This window comes from Magnusiomyces paraingens, assembly GCF_902498895.1.
Source record: "Magnusiomyces paraingens strain CBS 517.90 genome assembly, contig: contig2, whole genome shotgun sequence".
In the NCBI taxonomy this organism is placed as follows: domain Eukaryota; kingdom Fungi; phylum Ascomycota; class Dipodascomycetes; order Dipodascales; family Dipodascaceae; genus Magnusiomyces; species Magnusiomyces paraingens.
Genome location: NW_022474068.1, coordinates 1 through 23,637, shown reverse-complemented (window position 1 = coordinate 23,637; position 23,637 = coordinate 1). Strand labels below are relative to the sequence as shown.

General features: G+C 33.3%; 5 protein-coding genes across 5 annotated transcripts; 2 read left to right on the top strand and 3 right to left on the bottom strand.

Annotated features, from left to right (window-relative positions):
- Positions 1 to 1,582: 1,582 nt before the first annotated feature.
- On the bottom strand, positions 1,583 to 4,893 carry SAPINGB_P001748 (uncharacterized protein; the record flags this gene model as incomplete). The annotated part of the gene is made up of 3 exons (XM_031996468.1): positions 1,583 to 3,784; positions 3,836 to 4,068; positions 4,128 to 4,893. 3 exons carry the CDS (start codon positions 4,891 to 4,893, stop codon positions 1,583 to 1,585), a joined length of 3,201 nt encoding a protein of 1,066 aa, XP_031852359.1.
- Positions 4,894 to 5,493: 600 nt separating this feature from the next.
- SAPINGB_P001747 (uncharacterized protein) lies at positions 5,494 to 7,968 on the bottom strand (the record flags this gene model as incomplete). Its single annotated transcript, XM_031996467.1, has 2 exons — positions 5,494 to 7,731; positions 7,792 to 7,968. 2 exons carry the CDS (start codon positions 7,966 to 7,968, stop codon positions 5,494 to 5,496), a joined length of 2,415 nt encoding a protein of 804 aa, XP_031852358.1.
- Positions 7,969 to 16,121: 8,153 nt separating this feature from the next.
- Positions 16,122 to 18,506, top strand: SAPINGB_P001745 (uncharacterized protein; the record flags this gene model as incomplete). Its single annotated transcript, XM_031996466.1, has 2 exons — positions 16,122 to 16,848; positions 17,155 to 18,506. 2 exons carry the CDS (start codon positions 16,122 to 16,124, stop codon positions 18,504 to 18,506), a joined length of 2,079 nt encoding a protein of 692 aa, XP_031852357.1.
- Positions 18,507 to 18,565: 59 nt separating this feature from the next.
- Positions 18,566 to 20,674, bottom strand: SAPINGB_P001744 (uncharacterized protein; the record flags this gene model as incomplete). Its single annotated transcript, XM_031996465.1, has 1 exon — positions 18,566 to 20,674. One exon carries the CDS (start codon positions 20,672 to 20,674, stop codon positions 18,566 to 18,568), a length of 2,109 nt encoding a protein of 702 aa, XP_031852356.1.
- A 1,644-nt stretch (positions 20,675 to 22,318) lies between these two features.
- SAPINGB_P001743 (uncharacterized protein) lies at positions 22,319 to 23,637 on the top strand (the record flags this gene model as incomplete). The annotated part of the gene is made up of 1 exon (XM_031996464.1): positions 22,319 to 23,637. A coding segment is annotated over one exon (1,319 nt), but the record flags the coding sequence as incomplete, so codon positions are not given.

The following is a 23,637-nucleotide window of genomic DNA, read 5'->3' as shown; positions in this document are numbered from 1 at the left end:
CTGAGGAAGTTGAGGCATCTGAAGATAAGCTCAGGATAAATGAACAAGATTTTCTAGACACTAAGAAAAAGGCTATTTATTCTCTTAAATCACTATCAAATCAGTGCCTTTATTACCGATGGGGTTGGTGGACCTGTTCTTTTTGTTATGGTAAAGATATCCTGCAGTTTCATCAAAGTGATTCAGGAAGTAGTGTACCAAAACCCGACGAAGGATCTATAGTATATACACTTGGCAGTTTTGAAAGTTTAAAGAAAAATTCTGATGTTCTTCAAGATAAAAAGTTTCTTAAATCGGGAAATCCTATAGAACTTGAAAATGCAATTTCACACAACAAAAAAGACATCCGAATTGAAACAACGGGTGTTGTTCCATATCTTATATATTCTCTTAAGCAAGGAACATTATGTGAATTAACTGGTTCTGAAAGAACCATAGAAGTTCAATTTTACTGCTCTGAAGACTCTAAAACAGATTCTATTGCATGGATAAAAGAACTTAGAAGCTGTCATTATCAAATGGCTATTTACACTCAAAAGCTATGCGAAATTCCGATTTTTGTGCCTTCAAAAAAGGCAGATCCAAACAAAATCGTTTGCAAAAAGCTTTCTCCTCATAATCAACATCAACTTTTTACTATACCAGTGAATTTAAATCATGAGTCTAAAATGCTAGATGAAGGGGCATTTTTTCCTAGCAAAAATGTTAAATTTATTGTTTCGATTAACAGTGATAAATTTTTTAAGTTTCTATCAAATTTCGAAGATTTCACAAAGTTTTATCTTAACATTATCGGCTTCATTCAGAATAAGTTGACATCGATCAGCCTCTTATCTTATACCGAATTTCTTCAACTTATTATTGATATTACAAAACAGATTAGCTTGAACGATAACACTTCCGAAAAATTAAAAAATCAATTTAAACTTCCTAAATTCAAAAATGAAGATCAAAAAAATATATCTTTTAACGAAAATAAAGAGAGTGTTTCAATCTTATTGCTAATTTTAATTCTCATTAATTTTAAAGATTCTCATCAGAACATAGATGAAATGTTTAAATCGTCTAAGATGTACAGTTTAACGTCCGTCGATGATAATGACAAACTATATATCTCTATTAAAAAAGGAAATGATGATAACTATTTTGCTTACTTATTGGAAAGCAAAATTGATCCAATTTTTTTAAATGCTTCTGTTGAATATGCCGAAACTACTTAACGAATTTCTTAAAATACTTGTCCAATAAGTCTATGCTATATCATTGAAGATATATAATACTCTACAAAGAATTCTCATATTAAAGTATTTCCAAAAAAAAAAAAAAATACTTACTTTATAACTGTATCTACTAGCTCAAAAAGTAGCTTAGTTGATAACTGGCCTAATTGATTCAAGACAATTCAGTACTAGATTTTTACTTCCTAAGTTAGTGTAGGGTGATCTTTTATAAATTTCATTTCTTTGTATTTTAAAAGATGCTTTAAATAGCCGTTAATCCCATGAAAAATTATTTATCTAATTTTTTTTTGGGTAAACGTTTCATTTTAATTTTATGTTTTTGAGCCATATTTAGCGTTTCTTTATTGCTTTGAGTCATCACCTAATAAAACTTTCTCTTCATCTTTAGATTTATCTGGTAAGAAAAATACTTTGGATGGCGATTTTCGTTTAATTCCAGAAAGTTTACCGGTAGGGGGCACTTTTGGTCGTACATTACGTTGTTTCGGTGGAAGTTGATCCCCTTCAAGTAAAACCGTTCGACCATCTTCAAGGGTAGTTACACATGAAACAAGTTCTAGTTTTTTCAAAAGCAAAATTTTAATTTGTGGGAGTTGGTCTTCAGCAACCTTCACATCGATAACATCATATTCTGGAACCTGAGACAAATGGCTTTTGAGCATGGTCTGACTATTATGAAAGTTATAACTAAATGATCGATTTTGTAAAAGATGAAGAGGAACAGACATAGAAGTTAATCCAAGCTCTTCTTCTAAGCCCATTGCTTTAAATCCAAAAAAATCTTCTCCAATTTCTTCAGAAAAATCGCCTGTAATAAACTGCTCACTTCCATCATTAAATTCGCCATCTGTTAATTCTACTGCTGGTCTTAAAAGATCTGCTAGAAAACATGCTAACTTCTTTTTATGATCTAATAGCCGTTGTGAGTGCTTTTCCACATCATCATGAATATAAGAATCAAGATCATTTAAACTTTCAATTCCACTTTCTTCTAGTACAGTCAAAATCATGTTTTCACACGTCAAATCGTTAGAATTATTTGACTCCAGCCACTGAACAATACTTCTACCTAATTTACAAAGGTAATCAGCAGAAATTTCAGTCAAAGCATCGATAGCCATCATTTCAGTTTCTTCAAAGCCTGTGTGCATGACTATTTTTGCAACATTTCTTCTCAACGCTGCCCGTGAAGCAAATTTATCATATTTATCACGATTCGGAAGGCGAGACTCAAAATCAACATCCTCTTCAATAATTTTTTGAATAGTATATGGCTTGAACTGATTGGTATGCATATAAACTTGTTGCTGCATCTGACGAATCAGCTCAACTTTGGAACAAATTTTTCTAATGCTTTGTATCTCTTCCAAATTTGAAAGTATTACTTTAGAAAGACCATCTCGAGTAACATAACTCGAATCACTAATATTTTGGTAAGCAACGTTAGAAAGACCTTCATCTTTACTATGAACTGATATATTCCATGGAAATTCGGGCAATCCACATGATGTATTATATTCAACCAAAAGACCGTTTTTCCCAATTTCTAAATCTTCAACTGACTCAATTAGTCGTCTTTGTGAATGTATTGGGTTCCGGGCAGCTTTTGCTTCCTCTTTTGCTTCATACGTCTTAAAGGCATCAAGTTCATTTTCTTCAAATTTACCCATAGCTCTAGGGTCTCTTATCAACGCTGGGCTTTCTATTTGTAAATGATTATTTTTAAAAAGTTCCGATCTTTTTGAAACATATTTAAGGGCTTGAGTTCCAAAGATTTCTTGATATAAAAGAGACTCTAAATTCCCAAAATTCAACTCTGGATCATACTTTGTGTTTTGATCGTAGGCAGTATATGGATCAAATGAAGATGTCTCTTGATTAGGTGTTTCGACATTTGGTGTTTGAATTTTTGTCGTCAAATTACTTGCTCCATTAAGTTCGTAATTATCTTGAGTTGATATTTCATGATGAAGTTTTCTTTTTTTTCCTTTTGTAGAATGTTTTCCTATATCACCTCTAACCTCTTCGTCACTTTCTTCTTCTAGTTGATGAGCTCTAGCTTCTTCAGCCTCTACTTCCGAACGATCTCGAATTGTAATGTCAGGAATTAATGGTATTAGTGACAATGTTTTATTTTTCATCTCGATTGCATGATGCCGTAGATAATGTTTCGGATCAGTATTATAAGTTAAACAATTATTCCATATTAACATTAAATCATCAACGAAATCCTTTTTACATTGATATTGAAATGATCTAAGTTTTTTCATAACAGTATTAAGATCCATAGGATGTTTAATAATACTAAAATAGTTAGGTGCATCTCTTTTATTGACTTTATTTAAAAAAGCAGTCGAATGTTCTGTAGTTGCTCTTAACTTTTGAACCACATTTTCCGCTGCTTCATAAAGCTCCTCTTGCCCAATCTTATCTTCGCTAGCCCACTTAGACCTATTCTTTCTGACGTCAGACAATAAATTACTAAGTTCTCTTTCAGTTATATTTAAATCGTCTTGTTTAGATTGAATAGCAGATAATAAGTGCTATAAATTATTGTCAGTCAATTCTGTTAAAAAAAAATTAATTTCACATACTTTAAGACTCAAATTAGCAGCACCAAATGTCGGTGTTTGAGTATTTGATTTCCCTAAATTTGAGCTAGAATCTAATATATCAGACTCAATTTGACGATCTGATTCTTCGAGTTTTTGTTGTTTTTGTAAGTTGTCTTCATCGTCTTCAAAAATATGATAAATTCTATCAATCGTTATACGAAATGCATCACGACGACGGTTTAGATCTTCTTCTGTAGGTATTCGGTTCGGAACTTAAGATATTAGTTAGATAAATTAATCATTTTCAGTTTTTATACTCAAAAATACTCACTAGTAATAATATGTTTTCCGGATGGGTCTAGAATAAAAGGCTTTGGGACAGTATTACTATTTGAATCGAGTATGTCATCATTTTGGCTATCATCATCATCATCATCATCATCATCATCATCATAATCATCATCATCATCTATTGTTCTTTTTACTTGTAATTTTGGTTTTAGGTTAAGACCTTGAGCACAAGTGTGAAAATTATTGTTATTTAATTGGCCTGATTCAAATATTTTGTAATCAATATCAGGCGAAACTTCAGGGTCTGGAGAAGGATATATCAGTTGTATAGACTTTTCATAAAGCATATAACGAACCCTAAACGCCACCGTAACAGGATCAAGATTTAATAAGCGGCGATTTAAGTACTCTTTTTTTTCATTTAAATTTTGCATTAAATCAAGTGAATTTTTAATATCAGAAAGCGTATTTCCTGGGTGGATTAAGGTATTTGTATAAACAGTGGTTGAGATATTTGGCAATGGATTGTTTTTAGATAAACGCAATTTTTTTTCAAGCCGCTCTTTCGATTCATTAGATTTACTTAAACCTTCGTCTAATTGGTGTTGCTCGAGTCTGCATATGACATTTCCATTAATGAATTCGTGCCAGACATCCCCACCTTGATCTAAAGCGTACTTAAAAATATCATGTTCCTGAATTGTCAAAAATCCTCGCCATGAATCGTTTTCTTCAATATCTCGTGCAAGTTTCAATAGATTATCTGAATTACCAGATGCCCAAACTTTGATAACTTCAGCCGACATTTAAAGATGAGTTCTGATTTGTTATGAATTTTGTATACCTAAGGTCTGCAGGAATTAGTCGAATGCTGGTTACTTTCAAGTTTAATTAAAAATTAACAATGTAAATAAATAAAGCTGAAAAACCTAACCTGCAAAAGTGGATATCTTGTTAAGCAAAGCTACTTACCGTTGCAAGGTTATCTTATGTAAAGTTTTTTTCTCTCTTGTTGTACAATAACGGCTCCAGTTTGGCATTTGGTCATGTGATAAAAATACAAATACCACTAGCCTTCTCACTACTCGACTAGACGAAACAGATCTGTTTAAAAGCATTTTGGTAAAAAAAATTAAGTTATTTTATTAACAGGTATATTATGATAAAATTTCAGCTTAAGTTACGTCAGCTTTAATTTAAATTCTCTAGTCTTAAACTGGAGCGTGTTTCTTTAGAAATAACCAAAAAATTTCCCGTGATAAATGGGCGTAAAACAAAAATATGATCTAGGAAAACTGGATTCAAAAGCTTTTTCCAACAAAACCATTATAGTGAATAAGTTATAACTTATTCTAACATTTACTGTTAAATTTATATATACTAATCAATATAAGAAAAAATACATTCTAAATCGAGTCCATCATCTCTAAAACATAATCAACAATATAACTTTCTTCAATCATTTCGTTAGTTCGAATCAAATGCTTTTCACTATAAGGTATCAATCCTTCAATAAGATTAGAGACACCGTCAATAGCACACAATTCGTCGATACCGTAATAACATAATATAGTGCTCAAAATAGCTTGAGCGACAAGTGATGTTTGACCATTGGTATTCCAATTGCGAACTCTGAGAAGAAGTTTTTTTAGAAGTTCATTGTCACTAAGTGTTGCAATAGCCTTATCTACTGCTATTAATCCAGTAATACTATTTGGTTCAGAGGTATTCTCAAGAATCTGCGTGAAAAGCTTTAAAGCTTGATAAGGTTGGTCTAGAGAAAGAGCTAACACAATGGCATTTTTCCAGTCTTTCATTAAAACATAATTATCCAATTGCTGTTGTTTCATTATAAGCTCATTTTGGTTATTTCGTTCTTCTTGAATTTTTTTTTCAGTAACATCAGTCCAAAAAGTAATGATCCCGTCGCCACCACCGGAAACCAAAGTTTTGTCGTCGTCAGATAAAGCAAGACACCATACTTTTTCTTTGTGATAATCAAGGGTAGCATTACATTCGCCCGTTTTAATATCCCAAACTTTAACTAAATTATCTGCACCTGAACTAGCAAGTTGCTCACCAAATGTCAAAAATGATAAATTTAAAACTGAATTCGTGTGTCCCTCAAAAGTTTTCAACACACTAAAATCGCCCAAACTCCAAATTTTTATATGCATGTCGCCGCTGCCTGTGGCAATGATTTTTTCATAAGGACTAAACTTGACACACCACACACCTCTTTTATGACCCGAAAGTTTTGCAATAATTTCTCCAGTTTCAAGATCCCATACCTTTGCAGTTCGATCTTGACTTGCAGTAGAAAACATCTTGTTATCTGGTGAAACATCAATAGCGTTAATATCTTTATCGTGAGCTTTTCTAGTATATATAGCTTTCGCAATTTCACCTCTTTTTCTTGGAACTGACCATCTTTTGACAGTCAAGTCTTGTGATCCTGTAATGACAAAGCTCGGGGGCGGAACACTAGATTGGTTATCCCTTATTGTTGGTGTTCTTGGTAACGCTATTGCTCCCACAGAATCGAGATGACCTGAAAATATTGTAAAACTATCCTCCAACATATCTTTGTTTCCATTAAGTATTTCACTAAGATCCCATAGTCTAGCATGTTTGTCCTTGCTAGCGGTTCCAAGCCAAAGTCCATCAAAAGATCTATCAATAGACATTACAATCCCTGTATGAGCTGCTAAAACAGAATGGTCCAAAGATTCCTGTCTTATGATTCGAACTTCTGGAGAATTTGTTGCAATTGCTAAACACTGATCATTATCACCAACAAAAGTGCAATCTATAATTTGTCCATGATTTCCACCGATTCTTCGAATTACATTTAAATCTAAAGACTCGAGCGAAAGTTGAAGAAAGGTTTCATCCGAAAGAACTGAAATGAATAAGTCAATACCAGGTTTGTAAATTATTTCTGTGATCGAAGTTTCTTCTGTTGTGTTTTTTTGCCTATGAGGAGAAATTGCAATTCTTCTCATTCGTTTTAAACTCCATAAGCTTGTTTCTCCTTTTTCTCCACCAGCAAATATTATCTGTTCCGTTTTGTCATCAGTCAAAATCCCAGGTTTGAGAAATCCAGCGGTTTCTACTGTATCCATAATTGGAATAGTAGTTAGAAGCCTTAACTTTGACATATCCCACAAATTAATAACTTTATCCCGTCCACCAGATATTAACGTTTCTCCGTCTTCCGAAAAATCTAAAGCTCTAATAACAGAATCATGGTTTTCAAATAATGCTATTCCCTTTCGCTTAACTAAATCCCAAACACGGATTTTATTGTCTTGGTCAGAAGCAGAGGCTAAAAACCACTTACTAGATCCTTGATTTCCCCAAAATTTAAGAGCGCTAATCATACCAGCATGTCCACGAAAACTATGCGTTACATACCCGCCTTCTATATCCCATACTTTCACCGATCCTTCAGCCCCTCCTGTAGCAACCAAAGTCGAAGTTGAATCAACACACATTACAATTACTGGTGATTCATGAGCCTTTGTAGTTCGTAGTAACTCGCAACTGGGTAGTTTATATGTTTTCATTTGTAAAGATCTAGAACATGTTATCAAATAAGATCCATCTGGGGTGATATCAAGTGTAGTTATAGATTCTCCATCCTAAAAAGTATTGTCAGCTTATCTTCAATAAAATTATGGGAAATTGATGATATTACTTACTCCCCGAATTCTACCAATTCTCTTACCAGTTTCAAAATTAGTAACAACAACTTCTGAATCATCTGTAGTGGCAAGGATAATCCCATCAGCTGAAATGGAAGCTTTTCCACCGCTGAAAAAAGGCTCGATAGAGAAAGGCTCAAATTTTGATTTTAATAACTTCTTATCCTCAGTCATTTTCAGTTACTAAACATTGTTAGCTTGAACAATTTTTTGAATTACTTATTTATGTATTGATCTAAAAAAAATTTTCGAAGTAAGCGAAAATGCTTTGATTATATAATTTTTTAAGTTAAGAGAACAGTCAACATGTGTAATACAAAAGAAAATTAGTAATTAGTAATTAGTAACATCTATCAATATCTGTAATAATTCTCTCCTTTAGGTTTCGCAAAATAAAAAACCAGCTCGTTACTACGAGATGACTAATTATTATTCATTAGTTTTTTTCTCTTTCTTCGAGTTGTACATTCCTCCAAATCATCCTATTTTTATCTCAAAATCCAGCCACACATATTTAACACCAAATTTATTTCCAATATCCTGTGCCCAAAATCAATTACCACTCCTCCTTAATAATTCGCAACCACTATTACAGATCCCAGCACTCGGTATTCAACAGGTTGCTATTTCTGGTTTGAACTACCACAAATAGTTCTTGCCAAGTTTTGCGAGTTTAAAGTTGCACAACTAGAGGTTCTATGTTACCTACTTACTGTTGTTCTAAATGAAGAATCCTCTAAAACACTGGGTTTTTAGTATATCTTTGCGTACTTTTCTACCACGATAAAATTTACAAAAGGTAAATTTATTGAAAAGAGCCCGCTTGGATATCCTTAGAAGATGTTTTGGAACCTCTGCTAGAGATTTCGAGCATACTCATACTCATGGCTATTAGGTCAACTTGCCTCTTTGAATCTTGTTCATTCATTTGTGCACCCATGCAACCGCTGTTTTTACCATGATTGGACTTCTTTCACAATATAGAAGTTACTCTGTGAAGTGTTATATAAAAGGAGCCAATTTTAAAAAAATTTGACAAATTGAAATTGTCATGTCTATCTCCAACTACAGGAAATTGCTCACTATTGATCAATATCGTATGGAAATTATTGTCAATGGTGTTCATATGGCTTTCACCAAGCTCTATTGAATAGCAAAACCGTTCAGTTTAATTAAAGATTCAAGCTCTACGTCGTCACAAGGCATTGTCGGGAGCCAGCTGCACGAGGATTTGAGATCGAAAATCCTTACCCTAGTGAAGACCCCCCATTAAACGGACGAATAAATCTCTGTAGACTTGCCAGAGCGTATCCCTTTGCCTGTGGCTCTTCGTCGTCATCGCTCCTACTGTAATTGTAGTCGCCAGGATTTTTGTGATCATATGCCTTGTATCTTGTCTCCGGTCCCGTATTGCGATGGCTGTAGTAACCAATGATCTTTCTCCCTACTTTTTCATCCAATCGAAACAACACTGCCCCCACACCGAAAGCAACGCGTCAGTATGTAGCACTGTTCGTAGTGCTGGGTCAAAAATCCACAAATATGAACCATCTGAAAGTAATGTCTTCAGATGTTCAAACTCTTTCTGTGCCTCACCTGACCACTTAATGCCTCTTTTCGTCTGATAGGAACCATCTTCGGTCTGGGAATTTCTCTCGGCATTCGCACTCGTTTTCGCAGCCTCCAATACCCTTTGTATCACCTCGGTGACCCCTGCAAAATTGATGACTGATCTCCGAAACCAATTGGCCATTCCCTAAGTTCGCCCCGCTTGCTTCACTGCCCTTGGAATGGCCACTCCTTAAATGCGTTGACGTGCTTAGGCAGCCGAAATATCTTGCTTTCACAAATTCGGTACCCGAAGTACTCGAAGTCTGTCACCACGTACTGGCATTTCCTTGAATTTTAACTCTGCCTATATTCTGCTAACCGTTTCCACACGCCCCTAACGACTTTCATAAGGCTATGCACGGGTCCACTGGTGTAAATTACCACATCGTCAATGTATAACAACAATTGACACCTACAAACCCTTCTAGCATTTGATGCAAATATCTTTGTCATTACACTGGACTATTCTGGAACCCCATGGGGGCCACATTATATATGTGTAGAATAGCTCCATGTATTATCCCTAGAGTATTTTCAATTTTCATCAAATCTATAGGTTGCCGTCTATCGTGTTCATTAAACTCACGCAGATTTGCGATCATCCGTAGACCTCCATTCTCTTTTCTTAAACACATGAATAGGAAAACGTATAGAGTCCGTGGATCTGGCATCGAGAGTCCCCCCTCGTTCACCATCCGATCCAATTGACTCCTACACTTGTTCCGTAGTGCCCCCGGTACTCTGCAGCCTGTTGTTGAATCCGGAACTCACTCTTTATCTAGTCGCCCCACTGGAATGTAGAACCCAGTCCCGCCAATTCTTGTGAAATTACTGTTTCCTTGAATTTGCTGTATTTTTCCAGGATTGCTCCACCCGGATCGTTGTCCACAGGGTCCGTCGCCATCGTTGCTGCCGATTCTATTCTCACTCTGGACCCCATAGCGCCACTTCTTCCCAGGTCGATTGTCTAATCGTTGACTTCGGACTCTTTACTTGTCTGCCTTCCATATCTCCCACCCACAGTTCTGTGGGTAAATTAGTTGACCGTTCAGCTCTATCATTCGTAGTTGAGGATCAAAGACTATTTGTCGTGTTCTCGGGGTAAATTGGTTGTAATTGATTATAATTTATAGTTATTGATTAAGGGTGATAGTCTACATATATTAGTAATCCCAGGTTCCATCAGCTTCCCGATCTATCGTACCTTTGATCTTAAGATAAACCTAGTTCCCTCTTAGTAAGTGTTATCTTGTTCTGCTATGTTGATGGTGGTGATTGTGATTGTGATTGTGATTGTGATTGTGATTGTGATTGTGATTGTGATAGTGATACCTCTTAATCTTTGGTTGTGTTGCCACTTGGCTAACGCAACCCTAACAACTCAGGTCATGGGGCTCAGAGGCACCCTGTGACAATACGTAATTTTGATCAAATGAACATTCATGAAAAGCTACAGCAAAAAAAAAAAAGCAACAGCCGTTCTTATCCATTTCAAATAAGTACGGCTGATTTCAGTTACCTGAAACCTGTCTTCTGTCTTGGTCTGATTCACATGACTTTGAGTAGCCATAACTGTTTCTCTTTTCAGTTTGTTTATAAATTTGTGTACAAAAAATGACGCTTCAAGTAAAATGTTTAAATTCATTATCCACTTTAAGTGATTACTCTTCAAAAGAGCACGTTAATTTAAAATTATTAGAATATAATAACTTCAAATGATTACGAAGCGTGTTTTAAGAACCTCGTTGGGTCCTTCGTTTGTGGAAGATTTGAATGATGCTGAATTTTTGTATCAAATTGAAAAACGAAACTATGATATTGATTCCGTATCTCAGCTACAAATTTTAAAGTCTTTAGGTCTCATATCAAATCATCAGTCACGATCTCAATCTTCATTTTTATGGAAAAAAATCGTTCAAAACCCCTTTTATAGTAATGAATTTATTCGCCAAAAAGAAGTTATAAAATTTTTGGATTATATACCCACCATTGGGATTGGTAAATTGTCTCTAAATATGATACTATTGAGTGCATCCACACTTAATAAAATTTCGTCTTTCATCATTTCAAAATTCGCCAGAATTTTTCCAATTTATATAACATTCCCCCCCCTTCAAAAACTTCAAGAAAAAAATATTAAATTAAGAATGTTTAATAATTTGATATATTATCCGTTAGAATTTTTTTATAATGCACTGGATATGTATTTTACTTTTCAGGTAAATGATTTTTCACTACCCAAATTATTGAATGATATTTTTTTATTGGATATTCGTTGTATCTTTCTTTTCCCAATATTTGAAACCTTTAGGAAACTAGAGTTTAATACCATTAAGAAAAATAAAATTATGACATTGATAAGACCAAAAATATCAAGGTCTATCTTTTTTATGAGAAAAGAAATTTTTTTTTGGAATTTAAGACTACTCATTAAAAACTTTTCATGGAGCTCTTATTTATTCTCGTTTCCCTGCTCTAAAAATATTGTTTCCTTAGAGCCAACACCTGTTCTTTCCATAAACAGCTTTCATAAAGGTCTCATTAACAACTTTATAAGTAATTTTCTTAATAGTTGGGTTGATCTTATTATTGATGGCGTTATAATATTGGATAGTATGGATGATGATTTTGGTATCAGAGAGATATTTGAAATTGCAAATATTAAATATTTATTCATGATTGGATTGCTTGACTGTTTTCTTAGTTTCATTATATCTCAAAAGTTACAGCTTTTTCTTTTTTTGATTGCTAAAGATGTAACCGCAACAGAAAAAACTAAAGGAAAGTAAATTAATAAATTAATATACACTTTAATAACTCATTATCTTGATGGCAAAAGAAATCACTCCTTAGTGATAGATAATTCATAAATTTTTTGAAGATTGAGTAGTTGACCCCACATTAATATATATGCCTTAGTACTAAAAGAAATTAATTAAATGACTTTACTGAATTATTAATAAAGTAGTAATAGAAAAAATATTTAATTTGTCATTAAATTGAAACAATTCATTTAAAGTTATTGACTGGTTAAATGTTGAATTGCCTAAATCAGTTACCAGATTCTTTGACTCATAGCTATTGGGGTAATAAGCTTTATTCTCAGATTGACTTATAAGTTAATTAAGACATAACAAACAAAGCACAGTATTATTAATTATGTAAGCTACCAAAAACAACATTGGTTTAGTTTCACATTTATTTTGAATTTCGAATTTGGTTTTCCACATTAAATGTTATCTACACTGCTTCTTAGTTTCAAGTAGCATAGACTGCCATCATATTCTAATTAGAAATAACAAAAGTTTGCATTTCAAATACTTTGATCATATAAATTCAGTTCGTTTTATAATACTTTTTTAAAGACATTTTGGCATGATTCTCTTTTTTTTTCTCCCCTCATTATATTAATTGCAATATTTACATTTTAATTTCAATTGCTAAAGATGTCTAGAACCAATTTTTCGACACAGAAGGACTCTAAGAGATCAACGGCAAATGGGGAAAATGCTTTTTCAGAAATGAGGTCTTTAAATAATATTGAGTTTGAAAATTCTGGTGTTTCCTTTTTGAAACACCCCTCTATCAACATTCTGTCTATACCTGATAAAGAGCTGTTTTTAAATCAAAAACTTCATCCCTCTTTTGAAGAACAATTTTATGCAGAAGATTATGACGTAAATATGGAGAGTGATAACTCATCGTCTCTAGCAGCTTGTTCACTATTGGAAGAGCAATTCGCTAATAAAAACAATGATTCCAGTAATAAATTTCCATTGAAACCATTGAAATCGTTGAAACAAATAACTTCCATGACATCTATATCAAACCTAACACCTGTCACATCAAAATTTTCGATAGCATCAACTGATTCCTATTTTTCATATTCCTCATCGTGTTCGACAAAGGGCATTGAACATGAAAAAGTTATTCCAACAAAATCGAATTATAAGTCTGTGAAGTCTGTACTTCCTCCAAATCCGGCTGTTTTACTTAGCTCTAAACCAACTCTTTCATGGATTCCTATTTGCAATAGTAATGAAAATAATCCATTAATGAGGTCTGGTTTGATTAACCATCCAGGTCCATCTAAAGCATCATTTACTATTTCACCCTTGATGGACGCAAATATTCAAGATAATGTAGATACCAAACCGAAAAATCTAAAAGATTCCCATGAAAATACACACATGATAAAAACTAAAAACAAGTCTTTTATTCAACCTTCGCTTACAGAAAGTATTCCAATGGATGTTAATCACCTTTTAAATCCTTTTGTTACTGCAGCCACTCCACTACTTCCAAGGAATTGTAAGGTTCGCCGAACTCATTCGATGTTTCAACATCCAAAAGACGTTTTTGCAGATGATATTAAGGATTCTATTGTCGTCAATGAAAATGCTTCGCCCTCTCCTAGAACCCCTATTACAGAGTATAATTCTGTATTCAACATGAAGGACTGTCCAATAAAAACATTTAACGTGAAAGAAGATCAGTTTAAAAGGATGGATCCCGAAACTCTTTGCAAGATTATGGATGGTATTTACAGTGGTCTTTATGAGCGATATTTAATAATAGATTGCCGATTTGAATATGAGTTTAATGGTGGTCATATCGAAGGTGCTATTAATATTAATAGTACTGAAACTTTGGAAGAAACTCTTTTTTCAAATGTTCCTGTTAATGAGCGCGTTTTATTAATATTTCATTGTGAATATTCTTCGCATCGCGGTCCCAGAATGGCTATGCATTTACGCAATATAGATAGAAAGCGGAATATTAATCGATACCCATATTTACATTATCCCGATATTGCAATTCTCTCTGGAGGATATTCACTATTTTTTTCTCAATTTAATATGAGATGTTACCCACAAAAATACGTTGAAATGAATGATAATTCTCACAAGGTTGCATGTGAACGTGAAATGGGTCGTTTCAGACGCTCTATGAAACTTTCTAGAACACAATCAGAACTTTTTAGTTCTGATAAGCTATCAAGATTGAAACTTTCTTTTATGGATTATACTGATGATGATAATGATAATGTTACCGAGCCGAAAGATGTTAGTCCCAGTTTGGCACTAGACCAATCTCCTTTGGTAAATGCTTCGAAAAGCTACTCTTGTTTTGAATTATCTAACCCCGGCACAAATGGGGTAAATAATAAAAAAAAAAATATTTGTAAAGGTAAAAGAGACTGTTTTTCTACCAATGTCAATTTTAATAATTCTGATGATCTTCAAACAACACCCACTAGCTGTAACTCCCAATTTCGAAGAAAGCTTGGAGTGAAATTAAATTTTTCTAAATTCTAATATTGAACTTTTGATCCAAAAACAAATATTTTAGAAATTCTTTCTAAACAAAATCATTACCTATAGAATATATTATACTAAAAACTTCTATTCAACATGGGCGTTTTCTATTGTGTCAATTTCCATATTGTCATCCAAAATGTTTCTTTTAAATTGATCTAAAGATTGGATGAAAGACTCAAAATTTTTCTTTCTTTGGTCCCAAATATTATGATAAATAGACTGTAGTACTTCAAGATCTGATATTTCTGATTTGAGATGTTGGTTTTGTAAAATAAAATCTTTTCTCGACGTATCCAAAATAACCAACTTCACTTCGTATGGATCTGAATCAGAGTTTATTTTTTGTTTCATATCTAAAGAAATTTTTTCTTTATTTTTCTGAATAGATAACCCTTCGTAAGAATCATAATCTAAATGTTTTTTTTTAATATTTATCTTTCGTGGCTTCAAAAATTCATCAACAATTTTAGAATATTCCTCATTATTGCTTCTTTTTAATTCTGCAGTTTGCAACTTGTGTTGAAGATTTTTTGTTTTTCCAGAAAGGCGCGATATTTTTTGCTCTGAAAGTTGCATTTCTTTTCGGTAATATTGAATTTCTTGTTGGTTTGCATTAGCTTGAAGCTGAAGTTTTTTTAACATGGCTTTATATGCCTCGGTTTCCAATAAAATAAGCTCGCGAAGATCTTGAATTTGCTCTTTAGTGGGTGCTCTCAAACTTATAAGAACTGAACATAACTTAGATAGGCGTTTGTAATGTTGTTCCGAGATTAAAACTCTTTGTCTAATAGTTGATTCTTTTATTGATAGTGTTAATAACCTACAATTTATAATTTATAATTATAAAAAAATCTCAATTTCATACCTTCTTGTTGAAGAGTGGTCATAATTGTTTTTCGGTGTATATTTAAAATGCTTTTAAGCACTGGATTTTGGGTGATTATATGGACAGATTTTATTGGGATTTAGTGAAGTTTAACAAACTGGGAAATAACTATGTTAAAATTAATAGCATCTAAAAATAGTCTATTTAATTGATAAGCTCAAGACTTTGACAAAGGATTTTCTAATTTTTAATTGTTGATTGTTGATTGTTGAGGATTGAAGATTACCATGTTGTTTAGAAATAACACTTATATCAAGTTTAGCCTTCATAATGTTTAATATTTGGTAACTTGTTTAAAAATTTTCCATTTTTTGGTCAAATATTTTTAACTAAATCTGACTCATGGATTATGTAACTTAAAAATACTGACGACACTGTTAAGACAAACCGAAGCTGCAGTAGCCACACATTTTGAAATTATGCATTTGTGCGTCTGTTTGTTACTTAAACTTATGATTTAATTTATATTTAGTTGTCCATTTCTTCCACTTAATAAAAGATTATCAGTCATGTCTTTCGATATTCATATTGCATTTGCTGATTTTGCAAGTAAAGGCGAAATAGACTCACTTATTTCACTGGTACTTTCTAATCAAGAAAATTTATCTAAATGCGCTGCTTACGCCCTTCTGCTATGCTTTTTACCTGAAGGTTTGCACACTAAAAACAATTTTAAGCTCATTAAGGCAATTACTAATTTGCCCAATATTTTGGTGAATGTGACAACTTCTACTTTTATTGAGGATATATCTTTATATGTTTATTCTAGAATTGAATCTATTGGATGGGAATATCCAATATTTCCTTTAAACTTTGTTGATGATGCGAAAGTTTTGCTGTATACTTTTATAAAATGTTATATCCGCAATAATGACGCTGCTAAACGCCAGCTTGATTTCAATTTAGATTTTCTTCTTGTAGAAGAAAATGATTTTGAAGAATTGTTTCAATGGAAATCCAGCTCTGTTGATGTATTGAGTAATTTTAGAAAGTATTATTCCTCTCATAATCAGCCTTGGATATCGTTATATGAGTTTGAATGTGCTCATCCGGAAAAAGTAGTTCCTTTTCTTCTTCAATACTCTAATGATGATAATATATTTCGAGATATAAATGATCTTGTAATACCGTACATTTCATTTTATGATGCTCAATATGCTTTATGGAAATGGATTGGCTCTGATACAGATTCTGTTAACCATCTAGAGCTTCTAGAATCATTAATTCGTCATGGAGGTATAAAAGAATGTTCAATTCAATATCAATTTTTAAGGTGTGTTATAGCGGCTTTGTATTTCCACAGAGGAACATCAAAGAAATCCTATGATTTATTAAAATCGATTCATATGCTTTTAAAGGGACATATACGAGATAAAGATACCACAAATGAACTAGCTTTTATTCTAAACGACAAATCACTTGGTTTTGATGAAATTTTAAAATCTCCTTTGACAAAATTATCTGATTATTCGTTGAAATTTCTAGAAAAAATCTTACATTCTGCATCTTTACTAAACGTCCCTCTAATTAATGTTTTATTAGTTTCAGTTATTGGTTCTGAAAAAGAACAAAGAGTATTAATTGAGGAATGCCTTTTTCCAAAGTACAAAAAAGAAAATTTTGATTGGAAGGGCTTTGATGAAAAAAACTGGAGTGAAATATATGAATCATTGAAGTGGCTTCAAAGTGATATCTTTTCCAAAATATCAGACTCTTGGATTGATAAAATTTTACTAACTGGTGCACTTTCTTCGGGGAATTTTACTTTTGTCCAGAAACAATTTTTTTCTAGGTCTTGTTCTTTACCATTGACAGAAATAAAGACATCGATTATTTCTACATTTTATTTATTTTTTGATTCTGCAACAAATGGAAATAAAACCCGTGGGTCAATGAAAAATGCTGTTCAGTGCATAAAACTTCTTCAAAATTTTAAAGATAATGAGGATGAAATATATCGTGCTGAAGCATTATTATCGGCCACTGACGAATTGTCAAAATACACATTATATCTTTCTTCTCAAAATAGTAATACACAAAACATGCCTATGCTTCCAAAACAGATACGAAATTACCCTAACAAATTTGAGCTAATATATCGCGTTCTGGAACTCAATTCTAAGGCATATCTGGATTATGATAAACTTGTATCTATTTTGAAAAATTTGATTTATAGCAGCACAGAAAAAAATGATGTTGGAACTAGCCATAACTTTAATTCATCAAAATTTGATAGTTTAGATTTGCTGAATGAAAGTATTTCTTTTCAAGTCAGAAAAATGTGTATTGAAGCAGCTTTAGTGGATTCAAATTTTGAAAAAGCCTATGAATTTGCAATCCCTCATCTTGTTTCTACTTCAACTACTTCTAACCAAAAAGAAAATGCTTCAACAGTAGATGATTTTGGTTTAAAAATTGTATCCAAGGAAACAGAATCATGGGCGTCTCTTTTTCAAATTGGTAAATATATTTCCCCTTTTTGGGAATCTGACATACCAATCGATATAATTGATAAAAAGATGAATGCACTAGCCTATTCTCTTAAAATCTGCCCCCAAGAACAGATTCCAGTTATACTTCATACATGGCAAAGATGTGATACTTTGAGGAATGCTACATTGAAAAAATTTCATAGCCAGAAAATTGGGAGTGCCTTTAATCAAACAGTAACTGCGGCAATGTCTTCTGCACCATCACTTATACCCACTAATTTTAAAAAGGTACTGTCTTCCACTGCATCCTCTCTTTCCGTATCATCTTCACCAGGTTCTTTTGGGTTTCTAGAAAGGGACAATGAAAATTTTACTCATTTTAATACACGTAAACGTGATCAACTATCGAACCTGTTTGTCAGTGGCTTAGGCTGGGCTATAGGTGCGAATCAGCGGAAGTAAATTTCAAAAAAAATTCAATTTATATATGTTACAAATAATACATTAACACGGGGCGTTATTCAAGCTTCTAATTTTCTTTTCTTAGATCTATTTTTTTTTGCATGTGCAGTTTCCAAAAGTGAAATTTCAAGAGGTGATGGTAGGGCCTTATAGAACTTCACTACATCTTGATGGACTCGGACTTTTGAATCATGAAAACCAATTACCTGAAGTCCCTCCATTTTAACTGCCCTTGAAAGTGCAACATAAGCCTGGCCACATTCAAAAATTTTTGAAAGATCAACCTTAACCCAGTTTAGTGTTTGGCCCTGGGATTTATGTATTGAAAGAGCCCAAGCTAACATCAAAGGTACTTGTGACCTACTTGCTTCAACTTTTCCATCAATATTTTCGATATCCCAAGTTTCTGCTTGCACTAAAATATCTCGAGTTGTTCCATCAGACATAATAAATCTCACAAAAGGCCATTCCATTCCTTTCTTTTCTGTATTATCATTCAATTTTTCTATTAATTCCTTCTTTCTCGTCCAATTAATCGCATAATTGTTATCTCTATCAATTTCTTCATAATTGACGGGAATATCGTATGGGTCGTCATCTATTAATTGAGACAACCCCTGTAAGATATTTGTTTGGTCTAAATTTGGATCTGTGTATTCATTACTTTTCACTTCATCCAAATAAGTTTCTAAACCTTCTTGGGCAGTCATTTTCCCAGTAATAACCGAATTTGCAAGTCCCTCTGGAAGCTTCTCAACAAGTTTGAATGTGAACTCATTCATAAATCCAAGAAGCTTTCCAAGACTTCCATTTACCAAAGTTTCGTCAATATTTTTAATCAGCATAACTTGTGCCCCAACCTTTAGAGATAGTACTTCAGGACATATTAAATTATTTAGTATTTGATACTCTCTAGCATACTCGTTGTTGTAGGTGTCAACTGCATTAAAAATTCTAGTTTTTCCAGGAAGTCTTCGCATCATTGCTCCGTTTGAACGATCAACATCTCGTCTCAACGGAAATAATTCTGTTGGGGTGATATCATGTGGTGCCAAAAGAGGACGTGAAAGGGCTCGAAATTTTAATGAAATTTCATTTGTTACATGCCCTTCACGAATTGAATTGAGCATCTGAGAAAAATGGTCATCTTGTTGCCTAAAAATTTTCTTCAATTCAACAGTGGTATCAACAACGGTATTCCAGGTTTTTGAGTGAAATGCTAAACAACCCTGGATTTCGCTCTCATCAATTACCTGCTTTTGAAGATAGTCCCTTTCTGTTTTAAAAACAGGTGGAAGCTGGAAAAAATCACCAGTTACAATGACTTGTATTCCTCCAAATGGACGACTATTCCGTTTAATTAGACGTGCCAGTTCCTCTAATTTATCAAAAAGAACACCATCAATCATCGAAATTTCATCAATAATAAGAATTTTAACATTTTTCCATCTCTTTAAAGCCCCTCTATTCATTCGAATTTTTTTTAGCAAATTTTTAACAGGTTCTCGGCCCAAACCGATCCCACAAAAGGAATGCAAAGTTATCCCTCCAATATTACAAGCAGCTAAACCAGTTGAGGCAGTAACTGCGATTGCACCTTCGGACTTGTTCTTCCTACGCAATTCATTAATTATTCGTTTTAGTAAAATAGATTTCCCTGTCCCAGCTGCACCAGTAAAAAAAACATTACGCTCTTCGTGAACAATAAAATGTAAAACTCTTTTCTGTTCATCGGATAAAGTTAATAACGAAGAAATCTGCTTTTCTTGTTTCGCTTGTGAAGTATTTCGAGCTACGGTAGAATAGGAACGTTCATGTTGAACAGGAGATTCAGTCAAAGGAGATACAAACCCGGTCAAACGAGATTGCCAAACTGATGTTTTATGAGGGACTTTGTTATTACCTACTAAATCTTTAGTAAAGTTCTTTGTAGAAGTCCGATCACCCAAAAAAGTTGGTCCGTTAATTGCTTCCGATTTTAAATCAGTATTCAATTTATATTCATCAGAAATCTTTTTAAGGTCGTAAGCGGTATATTTCACATGATATTGAGGGGATTCTGACCAAGGAATTGAAGACGAAACACCGGTATTCAAAAACTTAAGATTGGGTTCAGCTTGGTTTTCATAAAGATTTTGTCTAGACTTAAGTTGACATTCACTTTTCATATTACTAGTATTTTGGTTTATCACAAAAGAATCTGAATTTGATGGTGAAGTTAACACACTGTTTTGAACTGAATTTGAAATTAGTTTCAAATCTAAAATAGGGGGGGTAGAATTAGGTGGTTCTGATTTCAAATTATGACATGCTTCTGTTTTAGAGAACCCATCATTTAAACTGAACGTAAAAAAGTCAGAAAATAAAGCATCAGAAGGTATGTCGAAGTTATCGTAACAATCATGAGATAACGTGTGTTTCTTAATTTCTTGGATCTGAGCTTGATCATGCTGAAAAAAATTTTCGGTAAGAAAAGAAGGATTTTTTTGATTTGATTCTATGTTTTCATCAGCCTTTTTGTTAGAAATCGCAATGTTCGAGGTATCAATACACTGAGAAATATCAAAAAATGAAGAATCATCACTAATCAAATCACTTTCAGATATAAAAAAATCAAACTGTTTCGATACAAGTTCTCCTTGAATTTTAGGAGATAACTGACAGTCTAAGTTTTTAGAAGAATTAGCTTTCCTTGACATCTGGAGATAAAAAAAGGCTTCTTTTCGCCAACTTAATTTTTTCGGACATATTATCACACCCCTATAGGCGGTGATAGGAAAATACTTAGACGCGTAATAAAACAATTTGATAACGTAAAGATCAAATTAAAAGAGAGTAATATTCTTAATTCTTTAAGTAAAAAATTAAATTGAATTTACAATTATGAAAAGAAAAGAAAAAATTTATGTTAAATGTCATCTAAAAACGAATTTAATTCATTCACTAAATAAAGATAACAGAAACATCAAACCTCAATAGTTTCATCAACTTACTCGTTAATTAACTATAATGAATAAATTATTCCTAAAACTATTCAAAATGGGGTTGTTACAAAAAATGTTACATCAATCGTAATAATATCATATTAAAATAATATCATATTAAAATAATATTAAAATCATATTAAAATCATATTAAAATCATATTAAAATCATATTAAAATCTTATTAAAATCTTATTAAAATCTTATTAAAATCATATTAAAATCATATTAAAATCATATTAAATCATATTAAATCATATTAAATCATATTAAATCATATTAAATCATATTAAAATCATATTAAAAAGAATGTAATTACATACGCTTATAAGTAATTATGAATACCTTATTTCCTAAATACAGACATATCATCGGTTAGAGCTACTAATTTTGGAATTGTACCATGGAGTTAATGGCGCTTAACAAAATCATATTTAGTAATTATTTGAAATAACCGCTAGAACAATGGCTAAAGTTTGGTCTAGACCAATTTATCATTAACGAATTTGAGGCCATATGGTTTAGGAAAAAAAAAAAGAAAAAATAACCATTTTTGAACTTTATCCATGAGTATTGTTGGATAAGCAACTATTTGCTTTGAAATAGTTTTGACCAATAGTGCCATGGTCAATTTCCCATGATAGTTTCTTAGTTCTAGATTCTGGATTTCCACTTATAGAATGTACATACCTAATCATACATACTTTCGGTATCAGCCGAGATTTGTGGGGATCAGATATTAATAATATCTTTAATATAAAAGGAGGGGAAGACCCCATCTTTTAATCGAAATTCAACAATTTAAAGCAATACAACATACGATTTAAAAATGTCACAAAGATATACTGTCCCTACTTATACTACTGGTAGTGGTAACCCAGTCACTTGCCCATTCGCAACTGAAAGAATTGGTACAAATGGCCCTCTTTTGCTTCAAGATAGTCATCTTATTGAAGTTTTGGCTAGTTTCAACAGAGAAAAGATCCCTGAAAGAATTGTTCATGCCAAAGGTACCGGTGCCTATGGTGTGTTTGAAGTTACACATGATGTCACTCAATATACATGTGCTCAATTTTTGCAGCCTAATACTTCTTCAAAGGTTTTTGTTCGATTCAGCACTGTAGGTGGTGAAAAGGGCTCTGCTGATACTGCTCGTGATCCGCGTGGTTTTGCTGTTCGATTTTATACTGAGGAAGGAAACTGTGACATTGTCGGAAATAATACCCCGATATTTTTCTTGCGTGATCCAGTGAAATTTAGCCCTTTTATTCACACCCAGAAGCGCAATCCCAAGACTGGACTAAAAGATCCTAATGCTCATTGGACCTATGTGGTGGAGCATCAAGAGGCGCTTCATCAATACTTTTTGCTTCATTCAGATCGTGGCACACCTGCATCGTACCGTGAAATGCATGGCTACGGGTCTCACACTTACAAGCTAGTTAAGGAGAACGGGCAATTTGTATACGTTAAATTCCATTTTAGAGCGGACCTTGGCTTCAAAACTTTGAGCGATGAAGAAGCAACCAAGCTAGCTGGTGATGATCCAGATCACCATCGGCGTGATCTTTATGAAAATATTGAAAAAGGCAACTTTCCATCTTGGACTCTTTGCATCCAAACGATGACTCCTGAACAGGCCGAAAAAGCACCATTTTCAATTTTTGATTTGACGAAGGTCTGGCCTCATGCAGACTTCCCTCTTCAAAAAGTTGGCAAGTTAACTTTAAATGAAGTTCCCAAGAATTTCTACGCGGAAGTCGAGCAAGCAGCTCTTTCCCCATCTAACATGGTTCCAGGAGTTGCTCCTAGTGCAGACCCTGTTCTTCAGAGTAGACTGTTTTCTTATCCTGATGCTCAAAGATATCGTCTTGGAGTCAATTTCCGACAGATTCCTGTCAATTGTCCTCTTCATGAGTTCAATCCGCTTTTGCGCGATGGAGCAATGCGAGTTGACGGTAACCTTGGTGATTATCCTACTTATCTACCATCTTCTGCTCCTATCCACTACAAAGTAGTCCCTGGTATGGAACATCATGAACGTTGGGTTGGTACAGTTACAAGATTTCATTGGGAAGCTTCAATTGAGCAAGGCGATTTTGTTCAAATTCAATCTCTTTGGAATGTATTTGGAAAGACAAACCAACA